The 20,079-nt window shown below is 39.7% G+C and overlaps 2 protein-coding genes across 3 annotated transcripts in view; one reads left to right on the plus strand and one right to left on the minus strand.

The window, feature by feature from the left end:
- Positions 1 to 20,079, minus strand: part of LOC118402460 (protein disulfide-isomerase TMX3) — a 435,969-nt gene that overhangs the window by 119,568 nt on the left and 296,322 nt on the right. The window lies entirely within an intron of this gene.
- LOC118402461 (cadherin-7-like) overlaps positions 1 to 20,079 on the plus strand; it is a 175,343-nt gene that overhangs the window by 55,193 nt on the left and 100,071 nt on the right. Inside the window, exon 4 of the mRNA XM_035800677.2 lies at positions 1,978 to 2,097. Coding sequence (XP_035656570.1) covers positions 1,978 to 2,097 — 120 coding nt within the window. The remainder of the gene's footprint in view (positions 1 to 1,977; positions 2,098 to 20,079) is intronic.

Here is a 20,079-nt window from a genome sequence, read left to right on the forward strand (position 1 = left end):
AGCAGTGGAAACGCTTTCTCTGGAGTGATGCATCACGCTTCACCATCTGGCAGTCCATCGGACTAATCTGGGTTTGGCGGATGCCAGGAGAACACTACCTGTAGTCCCAACTGTACCGTTTGGTGGAGGAGTAATAATGTCTGGGACTGTTTTTCATTGTTTGGGCTAGGCCCCTTATTTCCATTAATGAGAAATCTTAACCGTACAACATACAATGACATTCTAGACTATTCAGTGCTTCCAACTTTGTGGAAACAAATTGGGAAAGGTCCTTTCCTGTTTCAGCATGACAATGCCCCGTGCACAAAGCGAGATCCAAGCAAAAATTAAATGGTTTGTCGAGATCGGTGTGGAAGAACTTGACTGGCCTCCACAGAACCCTGACGTCAACCCCATCGAACACCTTTGGGATGAATTAGAATGCTGACTGCAAGCCAGGCCTAATCGCTCAACATCAGTGTCCGACCTCGCTCATGCTCTTGTGGCTGAATAGAAGCAAGTCCATGCAACAATGTTCCAACATTTAGTGGAAAGCCTTCCCAGTAGATTGGAGGCTATTATAGCAGCAAAGGGAGGACCAACAGTTTTGACGAGTGTCCACATACTTTTGGTCATGTAGTGTGAATGGATCCGATAAAGAGAACTATTTGTTCAATTTGGTAATTAATAGCTTGTTTGCAGTAATGCTTCTCAAGACAATTTACTGTGACTATTGTGATGGCACGTAGAAAGAAAACCGAAATATGCCGGCTATAGTATTTCAATTTTTATTTAACCCTTACCAGGTAAATTGACTGAGAACACATTCTCTTTTATACATTCAAGTATAAATTACCAAAGCTACGATAGATTGTTATATATTTTCTGTTAATTACCTAAATTCCTGAAGATTGTTTCAATGTTTTCACACTTGACCTTTTTCATAGAGAGCCATTGAATTGTACCTTGACCAAGATATAGTGAAAGAGCAGCCGGCTGTGAAGCCATTAAACAACCGGGAATCATGAGGAGAAAGGGCCCGGGGGGGACTTATTTAACTGAATTCAAGATTCTACCAATACATTTGAGTAGCCACTATAGCTGGCTGAAATGGTCCCCTTGTGACTGAATTGATTGTGCTGAAGAATTGCAGTTGAATTACGGAAGGCCAGTTGAACCACCAAGGTAGTGATTGGGTGACATTTTATATGCTGATATTGTATGTTGGGGAATGCATCATGTCTTGGAACTGTGTGAGTATGTGTATACCGATGCAAATGGAAAAAACGCATGCATGCAATCAAAACTCGCAAATGTACTGTATGTCTGTGGAAGCTTCCGTGTGGGCTGTCTTGAAACTTATTGTTCTTCCCGATTCAGGGCATGGCGGAAATGCTAAATTCACAAAACAACTATTATTAGTGTCCCAATGTGTTTTAATTAGGATCATGTTCAAAATGTTTATTAAACGCAAGCAGGCTTTATCACAAGTTTCAAATTCGCAAAGGTATGTTTTTGAAGCAGTTTGAAATAACAAAGTTTGCGCTGATTTTCAAAGCACACCTCACAACCAGGCTCATGAGAACGGGGCGCACAGGTAGCCTAGTGGCTAGAGCATTGGACTAGTAACTGAAAGGTTGCAAGATTGAATCCCTAAGCTGACAAGGTACAAAATCTGTTGTTCTGCCCCTGAACAAGGCAGTTAACCCACTGTTCCTAGGCTGTCATTGGACATAAGAATTTGTTCTTAACTGACTTGCCTAGTAAAATAAAATAAAATGTAACACATTGAATTGAAACGCAAGACCAACTCTAGCCTACACCATGCAATACATTATCCCTACAACCCTACTTTTGGCCTTTCGTCTAGTGGATAACACCACCACGTTCACTATCCATCCGATCCCTCATGGGATCAAATCCTGGTTCCACAGCGAAAAATAAATGGTGAAACAGGCTTTTCAGTTGTTTTTATGACCAAATGATTTGTCATTACAGGCACATCTGTGGTGACGGTGGTGGCAACAGATGCGGATGACCCCACATATGGAAACAGTGCCAGGGTGATCTACAGTATCCTCGAGGGCCAGCCCTACTTCTCCGTGGAATCAAAGACAGGTGAGGATTAAACCAAATCACACAGAGGTGTATACTGTCTAAAAGCCGGATCAACGAACACCCCAAGGTGTTGGAAGCCAGGGTCAGCCACAGTGAAGCACCCCTGGAGCAGGTTTAGGGGTTAAGTGCAAAATAGGGATACCTAGCATCCCATCACATTCTGTGCTGTCTGCCGTCACTTATACGCATAATTACATACAAATTATTAAACCTCCGTAGTTTGTTGGATTGCAAAATTTAAATATGAGATATATTGGAGAATTCTGACATTATGTTACACAGCAAAGTCAAGTTTCCTCAAACTTACAAAAGGCAATTAGATTGAAAAGCTTATTTGAGGGTTTTATGTTTTGTACATTTTCAGTTTGTAGATAAATACATCACTGAATATTTCTTAAAATTGCCCAGTAGCGGTACGTGGGTAAGATCACTGAATATTTCTTAAAATTGCCCAGTAGCGGTACGTGGGTAAGATCACTGAATATTTCTTAAAATTGCCCAGTAGCGGTACGTGGGTAAGATCACTGAATATTTCTTAAAATTGCCCAGTAGCGGTACGTGGGTAAGATCACTGAATATTTCTTAAAATTGCCCAGTAGCGGTACGTGGGTAAGATCACTGAATATTTCTTAAAATTGCCCAGTAGCGGTACGTGGGTAAGATCACTGAATATTTCTTAAAATTGCCCAGTAGCGGTACGTGGGTAAGATCACTGAATATTTCTTAAAATTGCCCAGTAGCGGTACGTGGGTAAGATCACTGAATATTTCTTAAAATTGCCCAGTAGCGGTACGTGGGTAAGATCACTGAATATTTCTTAAAATTGCCCAGTAGCGGTACGTGGGTAAGATCACTGAATATTTCTTAAAATTGCCCAGTAGCGGTACGTGGGTAAGATCACTGAATATTTCTTAAAATTGCCCAGTAGCGGTACGTGGGTAAGATCACTGAATATTTCTTAAAATTGCCCAGTAGCGGTACGTGGGTAAGATCACTGAATATTTCTTAAAATTGCCCAGTAGCGGTACGTGGGTAAGATCACTGAATATTTCTTAAAATTGCCCAGTAGCGGTACGTGGGTAAGATCAATGAATATTTCTTAAAATTGCCCAGTAGCGGTACGTGGGTAAGATCACTGAATATTTAGTGATAGCTCCAACAGTGCAGTAGTATCTAACTAAATGCTTGTGTTCCAAGCTCCAACAGTGCAGTAGTATCGAACTAAATGCTTGTGTTTCTGGCTCCAACAGTGCAGTAGTATCTAACTAAATGCTTGTGTTCCTAGCTCCAACAGTGCAGTAGTATCTAACTAAATGCTTGTGTTTCTGGCTCCAACAGTACAGTAGTATCTAACTAAATGCTTGTGTTCCTAGCTCCAACAGTGCAGTAATATCTAACTAAATGCTTGTGTTTCTGGCTCCAACAGTGCAGTAGTATCTAACTAAATGCTTGTGTTCCTAGCTCCAACAGTGCAGTAATATCTAACTAAATGCTTGTGTTTCTGGCTCCAACAGTGCAGTAATATCTAACTAAATGCTTTTGTTCCTAGCTCCAACAGTACAGTAATATCTAACTAAATGCTTGTGTTCCTAGCTCCAACAGTGCAGTAGTATCTAACTAAATGCTTGTGTTCCTAGCTCCAACAGTGCAGTAGTATATAACTAAATGCTTGTGTTTCTGGCTCCAACAGTGCAGTAATATCTAACTAAATGCTTGTGTTTCTGGCTCCAACAGTGCAGTAGTATCTAACTAAATGCTTGTGTTCCTAGCTCCAACAGTGCAGTAATATCTAAATAAATGCTTGTGTTTCTGGCTCCAACAGTGCAGTAGTATCTAACTAAATGCTTGTGTTTCTGGCTCCAACAGTGCAGTAGTATCTAACTAAATGCTTCTGTTCATAGCTCCAACAGTGCAGTAGTATCTAACTAAATGCTTGTGTTCCAAGCTCCAACAGTGCAGTAATATCTAACTAAATGCTTGTGTTCCTACCTCCAACAGTACAGTAATATCTAACTAAATGCTTGTGTTCCTAGCTCCAACAGTGCAGTAATATCTAACTAAATGCTTGTGTTCCTATCTCCAACAGTGCAGTAGTATCTAACAAAATGCTTGTGTTCCTAGCTCCAACAGTGCAGTAGTATCTAACTAAATGCTTGTGTTCCTAGCTCCAACAGTACAGTAATATCTAACTAAATGCTTGTGTTCCTAGCTCCAACAGTGCAGTAGTATCTAACTAAATGCTTGTGTTCCTAGCTCCAACAGTGCAGTAGTATCTAACTAAATGCTTGTGTTCCTAGCTCCAACAGTGCAGTAGTATCTAACTAAATGCTTGTGTTTCTGGCTCCAACAGTACAGTAGTATCTAACTAAATGCTTGTGTTCCTAGCTCCAACAGTGCAGTAATATCTAACTAAATGCTTGTGTTCCTACCTCCAACAGTACAGTAATATCTAACTAAATGCTTGTGTTCCTAGCTCCAACAGTGCAGTAATATCTAACTAAATGCTTGTGTTCCTATCTCCAACAGTGCAGTAGTATCTAACAAAATGCTTGTGTTCCTAGCTCCAACAGTGCAGTAGTATCTAACTAAATGCTTGTGTTTCTGGCTCCAACAGTGCAGTAGTATCTAACTAAATGCTTGTGTTTCTGGCTCCAACAGTACAGTAGTATCTAACTAAATGCTTGTGTTCCTAGCTCCAACAGTGCAGTAATATCTAACTAAATGCTTGTGTTCCTAGCTCCAAAAGTGCAGTAGTATCTAACTAAATGCTTGTGTTCCTAGCTCCAACAGTGCAGTAGTATCTAACTAAATGCTTGTGTTTCTGGCTCCAACAGTGCAGTAATATCTAACTAATTGCTTGTGTTCCTAGCTCCAACAGTGCAGTAGTATCAAACTAAATGCTTGTGTTCCTAGTTCCAACAGTGCAGTAGTATCTAACTAAATGCTTGTGTTCCTAGCTCCAACGGTGCAGTAGTATCTAACTAAATGCTTGTGTTCCTAGCTCCAACAGTGCAGTAGTATCTAACTAAATGCTTGTGTTTCTGGCTCCAACAGTGCAGTAGTATCTAACTAAATGCTTGTGTTCCTAGCTCCAACAGTGCAGTAATATCTAACTAAATGCTTGTGTTTATGGCTCCAACAGTGCAGTAATATCTAACTAAATGCTTGTGTTCCTAGCTCCAACAGTACAGTAATATCTAACTAAATGCTTGTGTTCCTAGCTCCAAAAGTGCAGTAGTATCTAACTAAATGCTTGTGTTCCTAGCTCCAACAGTGCAGTAGTATCTAACTAAATGCTTGTTTTTCTGGCTCCAACAGTGCAGTAATATCTAACTAAATGCTTGTGTTCCTAGCTCCAACAGTGCAGTAGTATCAAACTAAATGCTTGTGTTCCTAGTTCCAACAGTGCAGTAGTATCTAACTAAATGCTTGTGTTCCTAGCTCCAACGGTGCAGTAGTATCAAACTAAATGCTTGTGTTCCTAGCTCCAACAGTGCAGTAGTATCTAACTAAATGCTTGTGTTTCTGGCTCCAACAGTGCAGTAATATCTAACTAAATGCTTGTGTTTCTGGCTCCAACAGTGCAGTAGTATCTAACTAAATGCTTGTGTTCCTAGCTCCAACAGTGCAGTAGTATCTAACTAAATGCTTGTGTTCCTAGCTCCAACAGTGCAGTAGTATCTAACTAAATACTTGTGTTTCTGGCTCCAACAGTACAGTAGTATCTAACTAAATGCTTGTGTTCCTAGCTCCAACAGTGCAGTAGTATCTAACTAAATGCGTGTGTTTCTGGCTCCAACAGTGCAGTAATATCTAACTAAATGCTTGTGTTCTTAGCTCCAACAGTGCAGTAGTATCAAACTAAATGCTTGTGTTCCTAGCTCCAACAGTGCAGTAGTATCTAACTAAATGCTTGTGTTTCTGGCTCCAACAGTACAGTAGTATTTAACTAAATTCTTGTGTTCCTAGCTCCAACAGTGCAGTAGTATCTAACTAAATGCTTGTGTTTCTGGCTCCAACAGTGCAGTGGTATCTAACTAAATAATATGCTTGTGTTCCTAGCTCCAACAGTGCAGTAGTATCTAACTAAATGCTTGTGTTTCTGGCTCCAACAGTGCAGTAATATCTAACTAAATGCTTGTGTTCCTAGCTCCAACAGTACAGTAATATCTAACTAAATGCTTGTGTTCCTAGCTCCAACAGTGCAGTAGTATCTAACTAAATGCTTGTGTTCCTAGTTCCAACAGTGCAGTAGTATCTAACTAAATGCTTGTGTTTCTGGCTCCAACAGTGCAGTAGTATCTAACTAAATGCTGTTGTTCCTAGCTCCAACAGTACAGTAGTATCAAACTAAATGCGTGTGTTCCTAGCTCCAACAGTGCAGTAGTATCTAACTAAATGCTTGTGCTTCTGGCTCCAACAGTGCAGTAATATCTAACTAAATGCTTGTGTTTCTGGCTCCAACAGTGCAGTAGTATCTAACTAAATGCCTGTGTTCCTAGCTCCAACAGTGCAGTAATATCTAACTAAATGCTTGTGTTTCTGGCTCCAACAGTGCAGTAATATCTAACTAAATGCTTGTGTTCCTAGCTCCAACAGTACAGTAATATCTAACTAAATGCTTGTGTTCCTAGCTCCAACAGTGCAGTAGTATCTAACTAAATGCTTGTGTTCCTAGCTCCAACAGTGCAGTAGTATCTAACTAAATGCTTGTGTTTCTGGATCCAACATTGCAGTAATATCTAACTAAATGCTTGTGTTCCTAGCTCCAACAGTGCAGTAGTATCAAACTAAATGCTTGTGTTCCTAGTTCCAACAGTACAGTAGTATCTAACTAAATGCTTGTGTTCCTAGCTCCAACAGTGCAGTAGTATCTAACTAAATGCTTGTGTTCCTGGCTCCAACAGTGCAGTAATATCTAACTAAATGCTTGTGTTTCTGGCTCCAACAGTGCAGTAATATCTAACTAAATGCTTGTGTTCCTGGCTCCAACAGTGCAGTAGTATCTAACTAAATGCTTGTGTTCCTAGCTCCAACAGTGCAGTAATATCTAACTAAATGCTTGTGTTTCTGGCTCCAACAGTGCAGTAATATCTAACTAAATGCTTGTGTTCCTAGCTCCAACAGTACAGTAATATCTAACTAAATGCTTGTGTTCCTAGCTCCAACAGTGCAGTAGTATCTAACTAAATGCTTGTGTTCCTAGCTCCAACAGTGCAGTAGTATCTAACTAAATGCTTGTGTTTCTGGCTCCAACAGTGCAGTAATATCTAACTAAATGCTTGTGTTCCTAGCTCCAACAGTGCAGTAGTATCTAACTAAATGCTTGTGTTTCTAGCTCCAACAGTGCAGTAGTATCTAACTAAATGCTTGTGTTTCTGGCTCCAACAGTGCAGTAGTATCTAACTAAATGCTTGTGTTCCTAGCTCCAACAGTGCAGTAGTATCTAACTAAATGCTTGTGTTTCTGGCTCCAACAGTGCAGTAGTATCTAACTAAATGCTTGTGTTCCTAGCTCCAACAGTGCAGTAGTATCTAACTAAATGCTTGTGTTCCTAGTTCCAACAGTGCAGTAGTATCTAACTAAATGCTTGTGTTTCTGGCTCCAACAGTGCAGTAGTATCTAACTAAATGCTTGTGTTCCTAGTTCCAACAGTGCAGTAGTATCTAACTAAATGCTTGTGTTCCTAGCTCCAACAGTACAGTAATATCTAACTAAATGCTTGTGTTCCTAGCTCCAACAGTGCAGTAGTATCTAACTAAATGCTTGTGTTTCTGGCTCCAACAGTGCAGTAGTATCAAACTAAATGATTGTGTTCCTAGCTCCAACAGTGCATTAGTATCTAACTAAATGCTTGTGTTTCTGGCTCCAACAGTGCAGTAATATCTAACTAAATGCTTGTGTTTCTGGCTCCAACAGTGCAGTAGTATCTAACTAAATGCTTGTGTTCCTAGCTCCAACAGTGCAGTAATATCTAACTAAATGCTTGTGTTTCTGGCTCCAACAGTGCAGTAATATCTAACTAAATGCTTGTGTTCCTAGCTCCAACAGTACAGTAATATCTAACTAAATGCTTGTGTTCCTAGCTCCAACAGTGCAGTAATATCTAACTAAATGCTTGTGTTTCTGGCTCCAAAAGTGCAGTAATATCTAACTAAATGCTTGTGTTCCTAGCTCCAACAGTACAGTAATATCTAACTGAATGCTTGTGTTCCTAGCTCCAACAGTGCAGTAGTATCTAACTAAATGCTTGTGTTCCTAGCTCCAACAGTGCAGTAGTATCTAACTAAATGCTTGTGTTTCTGGCTCCAACAGTGCAGTAATATCTAACTAAATGCTTGTGTTCCTAGCTCCAACAGTGCAGTAGTATCAAACTAAATGCTTGTGTTCCTAGTTCCAACAGTGCAGTAGTATCTAACTAAATGCTTGTGTTCCTAGCTCCAACGGTGCAGTAGTATCAAACTAAATGCTTGTGTTCCTAGCTCCAACAGTGCAGTAGTATCTAACTAAATGCTTGTGTTTCTAGCTCCAACAGTGCAGTAGTATCTAACTAAATGCTTGTGTTCCTAGCTCCAACAGTGCAGTAATATCTAACTAAATGCTTGTGTTTCTGGCTCCAACAGTGCAGTAATATCTAACTAAATGCTTGTGTTCCTAGCTCCAACAGTACAGTCATATCTAACTAAATGCTTGTGTTCCTAGCTCCAACAGTGCAGTAGTATCTAACTAAATGCTTGTGTTTCTGGCTCCAACAGTACAGTAGTATCTAACTAAATGCTTGTGTTCCTAGCTCCAACAGTGCAGTAGTATCTAACTAAATGCTTGTGTTTCTGGCTCCAACAGTGCAGTAATATCTAACTAAATGCTTGTGTTCTTAGCTCCAACAGTGCAGTAGTATCAAACTAAATGCTTGTGTTCCTAGCTCCAACAGTGCAGTAGTATCTAACTAAATGCTTGTGTTTCTGGCTCCAACAGTACAGTAGTATCTAACTAAATGCTTGTGTTCCTAGCTCCAACAGTGCAGTAGTATCTAACTAAATGCTTGTGTTCCTAGTTCCAACAGTGCAGTAGTATCTAACTAAATGCTTGTGTTTCTGGCTCCAACAGTGCAGTAATATCTAACTAAATGCTTGTGTTCCTAGCTCCAACAGTACAGTAATATCTAACTAAATGCTTGTGTTCCTAGCTCCAACAGTGCAGTAATATCTAACTAAATGCTTGTGTTTCTGGCTCCAACAGTGCAGTAATATCTAACTAAATGCTTGTGTTCCTAGCTCCAACAGTACAGTAATATCTAACTAAATGCTTGTGTTCCTAGCTCCAACAGTGCAGTAGTATCTAACTAAATGCTTGTGTTTCTGGCTCCAACAGTGCAGTAATATCTAACTAAATGCTTGTGTTTCTGGCTCCAACAGTGCAGTAGTATCTAACTAAATGCTTGTGTTCCTAGCTCCAACAGTGCAGTAATATCTAACTAAATGCTTGTGTTTCTGGCTCCAACAGTGCAGTAATATCTAACTAAATGCTTGTGTTCCTAGCTCCAACAGTACAGTAATATCTAACTAAATGCTTGTGTTCCTAGCTCCAACAGTGCAGTAGTATCTAACTAAATGCTTGTGTTCCTAGCTCCAACAGTGCAGTAATATCTAACTAAATGCTTGTGTTCTAGCTCCAACAGTGCAGTAGTATCTAACTAAATGCTTGTGTTTCTGGCTCCAACAGTGCAGTAATATCTAACTAAATGCTTGTGTTCCTAGCTCCAACAGTGCAGTAGTATCAAACTAAATGCTTGTGTTCCTAGTTCCAACAGTGCAGTAGTATCTAACTAAATGCTTGTGTTCCTAGCTCCAACAGTGCAGTAGTATCAAACTAAATGCTTGTGTTCCTAGCTCCAACAGTGCAGTAGTATCTAACTAAATGCTTGTGTTTCTGGCTCCAACAGTGCAGTAGTATCTAACTAAATGCTTGTGTTCCTAGCTCCAACAGTGCAGTAATATCTATCTAAATGCTTGTGTTTCTGGCTCCAACATTGCAGTAATATCTAACTAAATGCTTGTGTTCCTAGCTCCAACAGTGCAGTAGTATCTAACTAAATGCTTGTGTTTCTGGCTCCAACAGTACAGGAGTATCTAACTAAATGCTTGTGTTTCTGGCTCCAACATTGCAGTAATATCTAACTAAATGCTTGTGTTCCTAGCTCCAACAGTGCAGTAGTATCTAACTAAATGCTTGTGTTTCTGGCTCCAACAGTACAGGAGTATCTAACTAAATGCTTGTGTTCCTAGCTCCAACAGTGCAGTAGTATCTAACTAAATGCTTGTGTTTCTGGCTCCAACAGTGCAGTAGTATCAAACTAAATGCTTGTGTTCCTAGCTCCAACAGTGCAGTAGTATCTAACTAAATGCTTGTGTTTCTGGCTCCAACAGTGCAGTAGTATCTAACTAAATGCTTATGTTCCTAGCTCCAACAGTGCAGTAGTATCTAACTAAATGCTTGTGTTCCTAGCTCCAACAGTACAGTAGTATCTAACTAAATGCTTGTGTTCCAAGCTCCAACGTGCAGTAGTATCAAACTAAATGCTTGTGTTCCTAGCTCCAACAGTGCAGTAGTATCTAACTAAATGCTTGTGTTTCTGGCTCCAACAGTGCAGTAATATCTAACTAAATGCTTGTGTTTCTGGCTCCAACAGTATCTAAGTAAATGCTTGTGTTCCTAGCTCCAACAGTGCAGTAATATCTAACTAAATGCTTGTGTTTCTGGCTCCAACAGTGCAGTAATATCTAACTAAATGCTTGTGTTTCTGGCTCCAACAGTATCTAAGTAAATGCTTGTGTTCCTAGCTCCAACAGTGCAGTAGTATCTAACTAAATGCGTGTGTTTCTGGCTCCAACAGTGCAGTAATATCTAACTAAATGCTTGTGTTCTTAGCTCCAACAGTGCAGTAGTATCAAACTAAATGCCTGTGTTCCTAGCTCCAACAGTGCAGTAGTATCTAACTAAATGCTTGTGTTTCTGGCTCCAACAGTACAGTAGTATTTAACTAAATGCTTGTGTTCCTAGCTCCAACAGTGCAGTATTATCTAACTAAATGCTTGTGTTTCTGGCTCCAACAGCGCAGTGGTATCTAACTAAATAATATGCTTGTGTTCCTAGCTCCAACAGTGCAGTAGTATCTAACTAAATGCTTGTGTTTCTGGCTCCAACAGTGCAGTAATATCTAACTAAATGCTTGTGTTCCTAGCTCCAACAGTACAGTAATATCTAACTAAATGCTTGTGTTCCTAGCTCCAACAGTGCAGTAGTATCTAACTAAATGCTTGTGTTCCTAGTTCCAACAGTGCAGTAGTATCTAACTAAATGCTTGTGTTTCTGGCTCCAACAGTGCAGTAGTATCTAACTAAATGCTTTTGTTCCTAGCTCCAACAGTACAGTAGTATCAAACTAAATGCGTGTGTTCCTAGCTCCAACAGTGCAGTAGTATCTAACTAAATGCTTGTGCTTCTGGCTCCAACAGTGCAGTAATATCTAACTAAATGCTTGTGTTTCTGGCTCCAACAGTGCAGTAGTATCTAACTAAATGCTTGTGTTCCTAGCTCCAACAGTGCAGTAATATCTAACTAAATGCTTGTGTTTCTGGCTCCAACAGTGCAGTAATATCTAACTAAATGCTTGTGTTCCTAGCTCCAACAGTACAGTAATATCTAACTAAATGCTTGTGTTCCTAGCTCCAACAGTGCAGTAGTATCTAACTAAATGCTTGTGTTCCTAGCTCCAACAGTGCAGTAGTATCTAACTAAATGCTTGTGTTTCTGGATCCAACATTGCAGTAATATCTAACTAAATGCTTGTGTTCCTAGCTCCAACAGTGCAGTAGTATCAAACTAAATGCTTGTGTTCCTAGTTCCAACAGTACAGTAGTATCTAACTAAATGCTTGTGTTCCTAGCTCCAACAGTGCAGTAGTATCTAACTAAATGCTTGTGTTCCTGGCTCCAACAGTGCAGTAGTATCTAACTAAATGCTTGTGTTTCTGGCTCCAACAGTGCAGTAATATCTAACTAAATGCTTGTGTTTCTGGCTCCAACAGTGCAGTAGTATCTAACTAAATGCTTGTGTTCCTAGCTCCAACAGTGCAGTAATATCTAACTAAATGCTTGTGTTTCTGGCTCCAACAGTGCAGTAATATCTAACTAAATGCTTGTGTTCCTAGCTCCAACAGTACAGTAATATCTAACTAAATGCTTGTGTTCCTAGCTCCAACAGTGCAGTAGTATCTAACTAAATGCTTGTGTTCCTAGCTCCAACAGTGCAGTAGTATCTAACTAAATGCTTGTGTTTCTGGCTCCAACAGTGCAGTAATATCTAACTAAATGCTTGTGTTCCTAGCTCCAACAGTGCAGTAGTATCTAACTAAATGCTTGTGTTTCTAGCTCCAACAGTGCAGTAGTATCTAACTAAATGCTTGTGTTTCTAGCTCCAACAGTGCAGTAGTATCTAACTAAATGCTTGTGTTCCTAGTTCCAACAGTGCAGTAGTATCTAACTAAATGCTTGTGTTTCTGGCTCCAACAGTGCAGTAGTATCTAACTAAATGCTTGTGTTCCTAGCTCCAACAGTGCAGTAGTATCTAACTAAATGCTTGTGTTCCTAGTTCCAACAGTGCAGTAGTATCTAACTAAATGCTTGTGTTTCTGGCTCCAACAGTGCAGTAGTATCTAACTAAATGCTTGTGTTCCTAGCTCCAACAGTACAGTAGTATCTAACTAAATGCTTGTGTTCCAAGCTCCAACGGTGCAGTAGTATCAAACTAAATGCTTGTGTTCCTAGCTCCAACAGTGCAGTAGTATCTAACTAAATGCTTGTGTTTCTGGCTCCAACAGTGCAGTAATATCTAACTAAATGCTTGTGTTTCTGGCTCCAACAGTGCAGTAGTATCTAACTAAATGCTTGTGTTCCTAGCTCCAACAGTGCAGTAATATCTAACTAAATGCTTGTGTTTCTGGCTCCAAAAGTGCAGTAATATCTAACTAAATGCTTGTGTTCCTAGCTCCAACAGTACAGTAATATCTAACTGAATGCTTGTGTTCCTAGCTCCAACAGTGCAGTAGTATCTAACTAAATGCTTGTGTTTCTGGCTCCAACAGTGCAGTAGTATCAAACTAAATGATTGTGTTCCTAGCTCCAACAGTGCATTAGTATCTAACTAAATGCTTGTGTTTCTGGCTCCAACAGTGCAGTAATATCTAACTAAATGCTTGTGTTTCTGGCTCCAACAGTGCAGTAGTATCTAACTAAATGCTTGTGTTCCTAGCTCCAACAGTGCAGTAATATCTAACTAAATGCTTGTGTTTCTGGCTCCAACAGTGCAGTAATATCTAACTAAATGCTTGTGTTCCTAGCTCCAACAGTACAGTAATATCTAACTAAATGCTTGTGTTCCTAGCTCCAACAGTGCAGTAATATCTAACTAAATGCTTGTGTTTCTGGCTCCAACAGTGCAGTAATATATAACTAAATGCTTGTGTTCCTAGCTCCAACAGTACAGTAATATCTAACTAAATGCTTGTGTTCCTCGCTCCAACAGTGCAGTAGTATCTAACTAAATGCTTGTGTTCCTAGCTCCAACAGTGCAGTAGTATCTAACTAAATGCTTGTGTTTCTGGATCCAACATTGCAGTAATATCTAACTAAATGCTTGTGTTCCTAGCTCCAACAGTGCAGTAGTATCAAACTAAATGCTTGTGTTCCTAGTTCCAACAGTACAGTAGTATCTAACTAAATGCTTGTGTTCCTAGCTCCAACGGTGCAGTAGTATCAAACTAAATGCTTGTGTTCCTAGCTCCAACAGTGCAGTAGTATCAAACTAAATGCTTGTGTTCCTAGCTCCAACAGTGCAGTAGTATCTAACTAAATGCTTGTGTTCCTGGCTCCAACAGTGCAGTAATATCTAACTAAATGCTTGTGTTTCTGGCTCCAACAGTGCAGTAGTATCTAACTAAATGCTTGTGTTCCTAGCTCCAACAGTACAGTCATATCTAACTAAATGCTTGTGTTCCTAGCTCCAACAGTGCAGTAGTATCTAACTAAATGCTTGTGTTTCTGGCTCCAACAGTACAGTAGTATCTAACTAAATGCTTGTGTTCCTAGCTCCAACAGTGCAGTAGTATCTAACTAAATGCTTGTGTTTCTTGCTCCATCAGTGCAGTAATATCTAACTAAATGCTTGTGTTCTTAGCTCCAACAGTGCAGTAGTATCAAACTAAATGCTTGTGTTCCTAGCTCCAACAGTGCAGTAGTATCTAACTAAATGCTTGTGTTTCTGGCTCCAACAGTACAGTAGTATCTAACTAAATGCTTGTGTTCCTAGCTCCAACAGTGCAGTAGTATCTAACTAAATGCTTGTGTTCCTAGTTCCAACAGTGCAGTAGTATCTAACTAAATGCTTGTGTTTCTGGCTCCAACAGTGCAGTAATATCTAACTAAATGCTTGTGTTCCTAGCTCCAACAGTACAGTAATATCTAACTAAATGCTTGTGTTCCTAGCTCCAACAGTGCAGTAATATCTAACTAAATGCTTGTGTTTCTGGCTCCAACAGTGCAGTAATATCTAACTAAATGCTTGTGTTCCTAGCTCCAACAGTACAGTAATATCTAACTAAATGCTTGTGTTCCTAGCTCCAACAGTGCAGTAGTATCTAACTAAATGCTTGTGTTTCTGGCTCCAACAGTGCAGTAATATCTAACTAAATGCTTGTGTTTCTGGCTCCAACAGTGCAGTAGTATCTAACTAAATGCTTGTGTTCCTAGCTCCAACAGTGCAGTAATATCTAACTAAATGCTTGTGTTTCTGGCTCCAACAGTGCAGTAATATCTAACTAAATGCTTGTGTTCCTAGCTCCAACAGTACAGTAATATCTAACTAAATGCTTGTGTTCCTAGCTCCAACAGTGCAGTAGTATCTAACTAAATGCTTGTGTTTCTGGCTCCAACAGTGCAGTAATATCTAACTAAATGCTTGTGTTCCTAGCTCCAACAGTGCAGTAGTATCAAACTAAATGCTTGTGTTCCTAGTTCCAACAGTGCAGTAGTATCTAACTAAATGCTTGTGTTCCTAGCTCCAACGGTGCAGTAGTATCAAACTAAATGCTTGTGTTCCTAGCTCCAACAGTGCAGTAGTATCTAACTAAATGCTTGTGTTTCTGGCTCCAACAGTGCAGTAGTATCTAACTAAATACTTGTGTTCCTAGCTCCAACAGTGCAGTAATATCTATCTAAATGCTTGTGTTTCTGGCTCCAACATTGCAGTAATATCTAACTAAATGCTTGTGTTCCTAGCTCCAACAGTGCAGTAGTATCTAACTAAATGCTTGTGTTTCTGGCTCCAACAGTACAGGAGTATCTAACTAAATGCTTGTGTTTCTGGCTCCAACATTGCAGTAATATCTAACTAAATGCTTGTGTTCCTAGCTCCAACAGTGCAGTAGTATCTAACTAAATGCTTGTGTTTCTGGCTCCAACAGTGCAGTAATATCTAACTAAATGCTTGTGTTCCTAGCTCCAACAGTGCAGTAGTATCAAACTAAATGCTTGTGTTCCTAGTTCCAACAGTGCAGTAGTATCTAACTAAATGCTTGTGTTCCTAGCTCCAACGGTGCAGTAGTATCAAACTAAATGCTTGTGTTCCTAGCTCCAACAGTGCAGTAGTATCTAACTAAATGCTTGTGTTTCTGGCTCCAACAGTGCAGTAGTATCTAACTAAATACTTGTGTTCCTAGCTCCAACAGTGCAGTAATATCTATCTAAATGCTTGTGTTTCTGGCTCCAACATTGCAGTAATATCTAACTAAATGCTTGTGTTCCTAGCTCCAACAGTGCAGTAGTATCTAACTAAATGCTTGTGTTTCTGGCTCCAACAGTACAGGAGTATCTAACTAAATGCTTGTGTTTCTGGCTCCAACATTGCAGTAATATCTAACTAAATGCTTGTGTTCCTAGCTCCAACAGTGCAGTAGTATCTAACTAAATGCTTGTGTTTCTGGCTCCAACAGTACAGGAGTATCTAACTAAATGCTTGTGTTCCTAGCTCCAACAGTGCAGTAGTATCTAACTAAATGCTTGTGTTTCTGGCTCCAACAGTGCAGTAGTATCAAACTAAATGCTTGTGTTCCTAGCTCCAACAGTGCAGTAGTATCTAACTAAATGCTTGTGTTTCTGGCTCCAACAGTGCAGTAGTATCTAACTAAATGCTTATGTTCCTAGCTCCAACAGTGCAGTAGTATCTAACTAAATGCTTGTGTTCCTAGCTCCAACAGTACAGTAGTATCTAACTAAATGCTTGTGTTCCAAGCTCCAACGGTGCAGTAGTATCAAACTAAATGCTTGTGTTCCTAGCTCCAACAGTGCAGTAGTATCTAACTAAATGCTTGTGTTTCTGGCTCCAACAGTGCAGTAATATCTAACTAAATGCTTGTGTTTCTGGCTCCAACAGTGCAGTAGTATCTAACTAAATGCTTGTGTTCCTAGCTCCAACAGTGCAGTAATATCTAACTAAATGCTTGTGTTTCTGGCTCCAAAAGTGCAGTAATATCTAACTAAATGCTTGTGTTTCTGGCTCCAACAGTGCAGTAGTATCTAACTAAATGATTGTGTTCCTAGCTCCAACAGTGCAGTAGTATCTAACTAAATGCTTGTGTTTCTGGCTCCAACAGTGCAGTAATATCTAACTAAATGCTTGTGTTTCTGGCTCCAACAGTGCAGTAGTATCTAACTAAATGCTTGTGTTCCTAGCTCCAACAGTGCAGTAATATCTAACTAAATGCTTGTGTTTCTGGCTCCAACAGTGCAGTAATATCTAACTAAATGCTTGTGTTCCTAGCTCCAACAGTACAGTAATATCTAACTAAATGCTTGTGTTCCTAGCTCCAACAGTGCAGTAGTATCTAACTAAATGCTTGTGTTCCTAGCTCCAACAGTGCAGTAATATCTAACTAAATGCTTGTGTTTCTGGCTCCAACAGTGCAGTAATATATAACTAAATGCTTGTGTTCCTAGCTCCAACAGTACAGTAATATCTAACTAAATGCTTGAGTTCCTCGCTCCAACAGTGCAGTAGTATCTAACTAAATGCTTGTGTTCCTAGCTCCAACAGTGCAGTAGTATCTAACTAAATGCTTGTGTTTCTGGCTCCAACAGTGCAGTAATATCTAACTAAATGCTTGTGTTCCTAGCTCCAACAGTGCAGTAGTATCAAACTAAATGCTTGTGTTCCTAGTTCCAACAGTGCAGTAGTATCTAACTAAATGCTTGTGTTCCTAGCTCCAACGGTGCAGTAGTATCAAACTAAATGCTTGTGTTCCTAGCTCCAACAGTGCAGTAGTATCTAACTAAATGCTTGTGTTTCTGGCTCCAACAGTGCAGTAGTATCTAACTAAATGCTTGTGTTCCTAGCTCCAACAGTGCAGTAATATCTATCTAAATGCTTGTGTTTCTGGCTCCAACAGTGCAGTAATATCTAACTAAATGCTTGTGTTCCTAGCTCCAACAGTACAGTAATATCTAACTAAATGCTTGTGTTCCTAGCTCCAACAGTGCAGTAGTATCTAACTAAATGCTTGTGTTCCTAGCTCCAACAGTGCAGTAGTATCTAACTAAATGCTTGTGTTTCTGGCTCCAACAGTACAGTAGTATCTAACTAAATGCTTGTGTTCCTAGCTCCAACAGTGCAGTAGTATCTAACTAAATGCTTGTGTTTCTTGCTCCATCAGTGCAGTAATATCTAACTAAATGCTTGTGTTCTTAGCTCCAACAGTGCAGTAGTATCAAACTAAATGCTTGTGTTCCTAGCTCCAACAGTGCAGTAGTATCTAACTAAATGCTTGTGTTTCTGGCTCCAACAGTACAGTAGTATCTAACTAAATGCTTGTGTTCCTAGCTCCAACAGTGCAGTAGTATCTAACTAAATGCTTGTGTTTCTGGCTCCAACAGTGCAGTAATATCTAACTAAATGCTTGTGTTCCTAGCTCCAACAGTACAGTAATATCTAACTAAATGCTTGTGTTCCTAGCTCCAACAGTGCAGTAGTATCTAACTAAATGCTTGTGTTCCTAGTTCCAACAGTGCAGTAGTATCTAACTAAATGCTTGTGTTTCTGGCTCCAACAGTGCAGTAATATCTAACTAAATGCTTGTGTTCCTAGCTCCAACAGTGCAGTAGTATCTAACTAAATGCTTGTGTTTCTGGCTCCAACAGTGCAGTAGTATCAAACTAAATGCTTGTGTTCCTAGCTCCAACAGTGCAGTAGTATCTAACTAAATGCTTGTGTTTCTGGCTCCAACAGTGCAGTAATATCTAACTAAATGCTTGTGTTTCTGGCTCCAACAGTGCAGTAGTATCTAACTAAATGCTTGTGTTCCTAGCTCCAACAGTGCAGTAATATCTAACTAAATGCTTGTGTTTCTGGCTCCAACAGTGCAGTAATATCTAACTAAATGCTTGTGTTCCTAGCTCCAACAGTACAGTAATATCTAACTAAATGCTTGTGTTCCTAGCTCCAACAGTGCAGTAGTATCTAACTAAATGCTTGTGTTCCTAGCTCCAACAGTGCAGTAATATCTAACTAAATGCTTGTGTTCCTAGCTCCAACAGTGCAGTAGTATCTAACTAAATGCTTGTGTTTCTGGCTCCAACAGTGCAGTAATATCTAACTAAATGCTTGTGTTCCTAGCTCCAACAGTGCAGTAGTATCAAACTAAATGCTTGTGTTCCTAGTTCCAACAGTGCAGTAGTATCTAACTAAATGCTTGTGTTCCTAGCTCCAACGGTGCAGTAGTATCAAACTAAATGCTTGTGTTCCTAGCTCCAACAGTGCAGTAGTATCTAACTAAATGCTTGTGTTTCTGGCTCCAACAGTGCAGTAGTATCTAACTAAATGCTTGTGTTCCTAGCTCCAACAGTGCAGTAATATCTATCTAAATGCTTGTGTTTCTGGCTCCAACAGTGCAGTAATATCTAACTAAATGCTTGTGTTCCTAGCTCCAACAGTACAGTAATATCTAACTAAATGCTTGTGTTCCTAGCTCCAACAGTGCAGTAGTATCTAACTAAATGCTTGTGTTCCTAGCTCCAACAGTGCAGTAGTATCTAACTAAATGCTTGTGTTTCTGGCTCCAACAGTACAGTAGTATCTAACTAAATGCTTGTGTTCCTAGCTCCAACAGTGCAGTAGTATCTAACTAAATGCTTGTGTTTCTTGCTCCATCAGTGCAGTAATATCTAACTAAATGCTTGTGTTCTTAGCTCCAACAGTGCAGTAGTATCAAACTAAATGATTGTGTTCCTAGCTCCAACAGTGCAGTAGTATCTAACTAAATGCTTGTGTTTCTGGCTCCAACAGTACAGTAGTATCTAACTAAATGCTTGTGTTCCTAGCTCCAACAGTGCAGTAGTATCTAACTAAATGCTTGTGTTTCTGGCTCCAACAGTGCAGTAATATCTAACTAAATGCTTGTGTTCCTAGCTCCAACAGTACAGTAATATCTAACTAAATGCTTGTGTTCCTAGCTCCAACAGTGCAGTAGTATCTAACTAAATGCTCGTGTTCCTAGTTCCAACAGTGCAGTAGTATCTAACTAAATGCTTGTGTTTCTGGCTCCAACAGTGCAGTAGTATCTAACTAAATGCTTGTGTTCCTAGCTCCAACAGTACAGTAGTATCTAACTAAATGCTTGTGTTCCTAGCTCCAACGGTGCAGTAGTATCTAACTAAATGCTTGTGTTTCTGGCTCCAACAGTACAGTAGTATCTAACTAAATGCTTGTGTTCCTAGCTCCAACAGTGCAGTAATATCTAACTAAATGCTTGTGTTTCTGGCTCCAACAGTGCAGTAGTATCTAACTAAATGCTTGTGTTCCTAGCTCCAACAGTGCAGTAATATCTAACTAAATGCTTGTGTTTCTGGCTCCAACAGTGCAGTAATATCTAACTAAA

The sequence above is a fragment of the Oncorhynchus keta genome, chromosome 23 (genome assembly GCF_023373465.1).
Source record: "Oncorhynchus keta strain PuntledgeMale-10-30-2019 chromosome 23, Oket_V2, whole genome shotgun sequence".
Classification (NCBI taxonomy): Eukaryota; Metazoa; Chordata; class Actinopteri; order Salmoniformes; family Salmonidae; genus Oncorhynchus; species Oncorhynchus keta.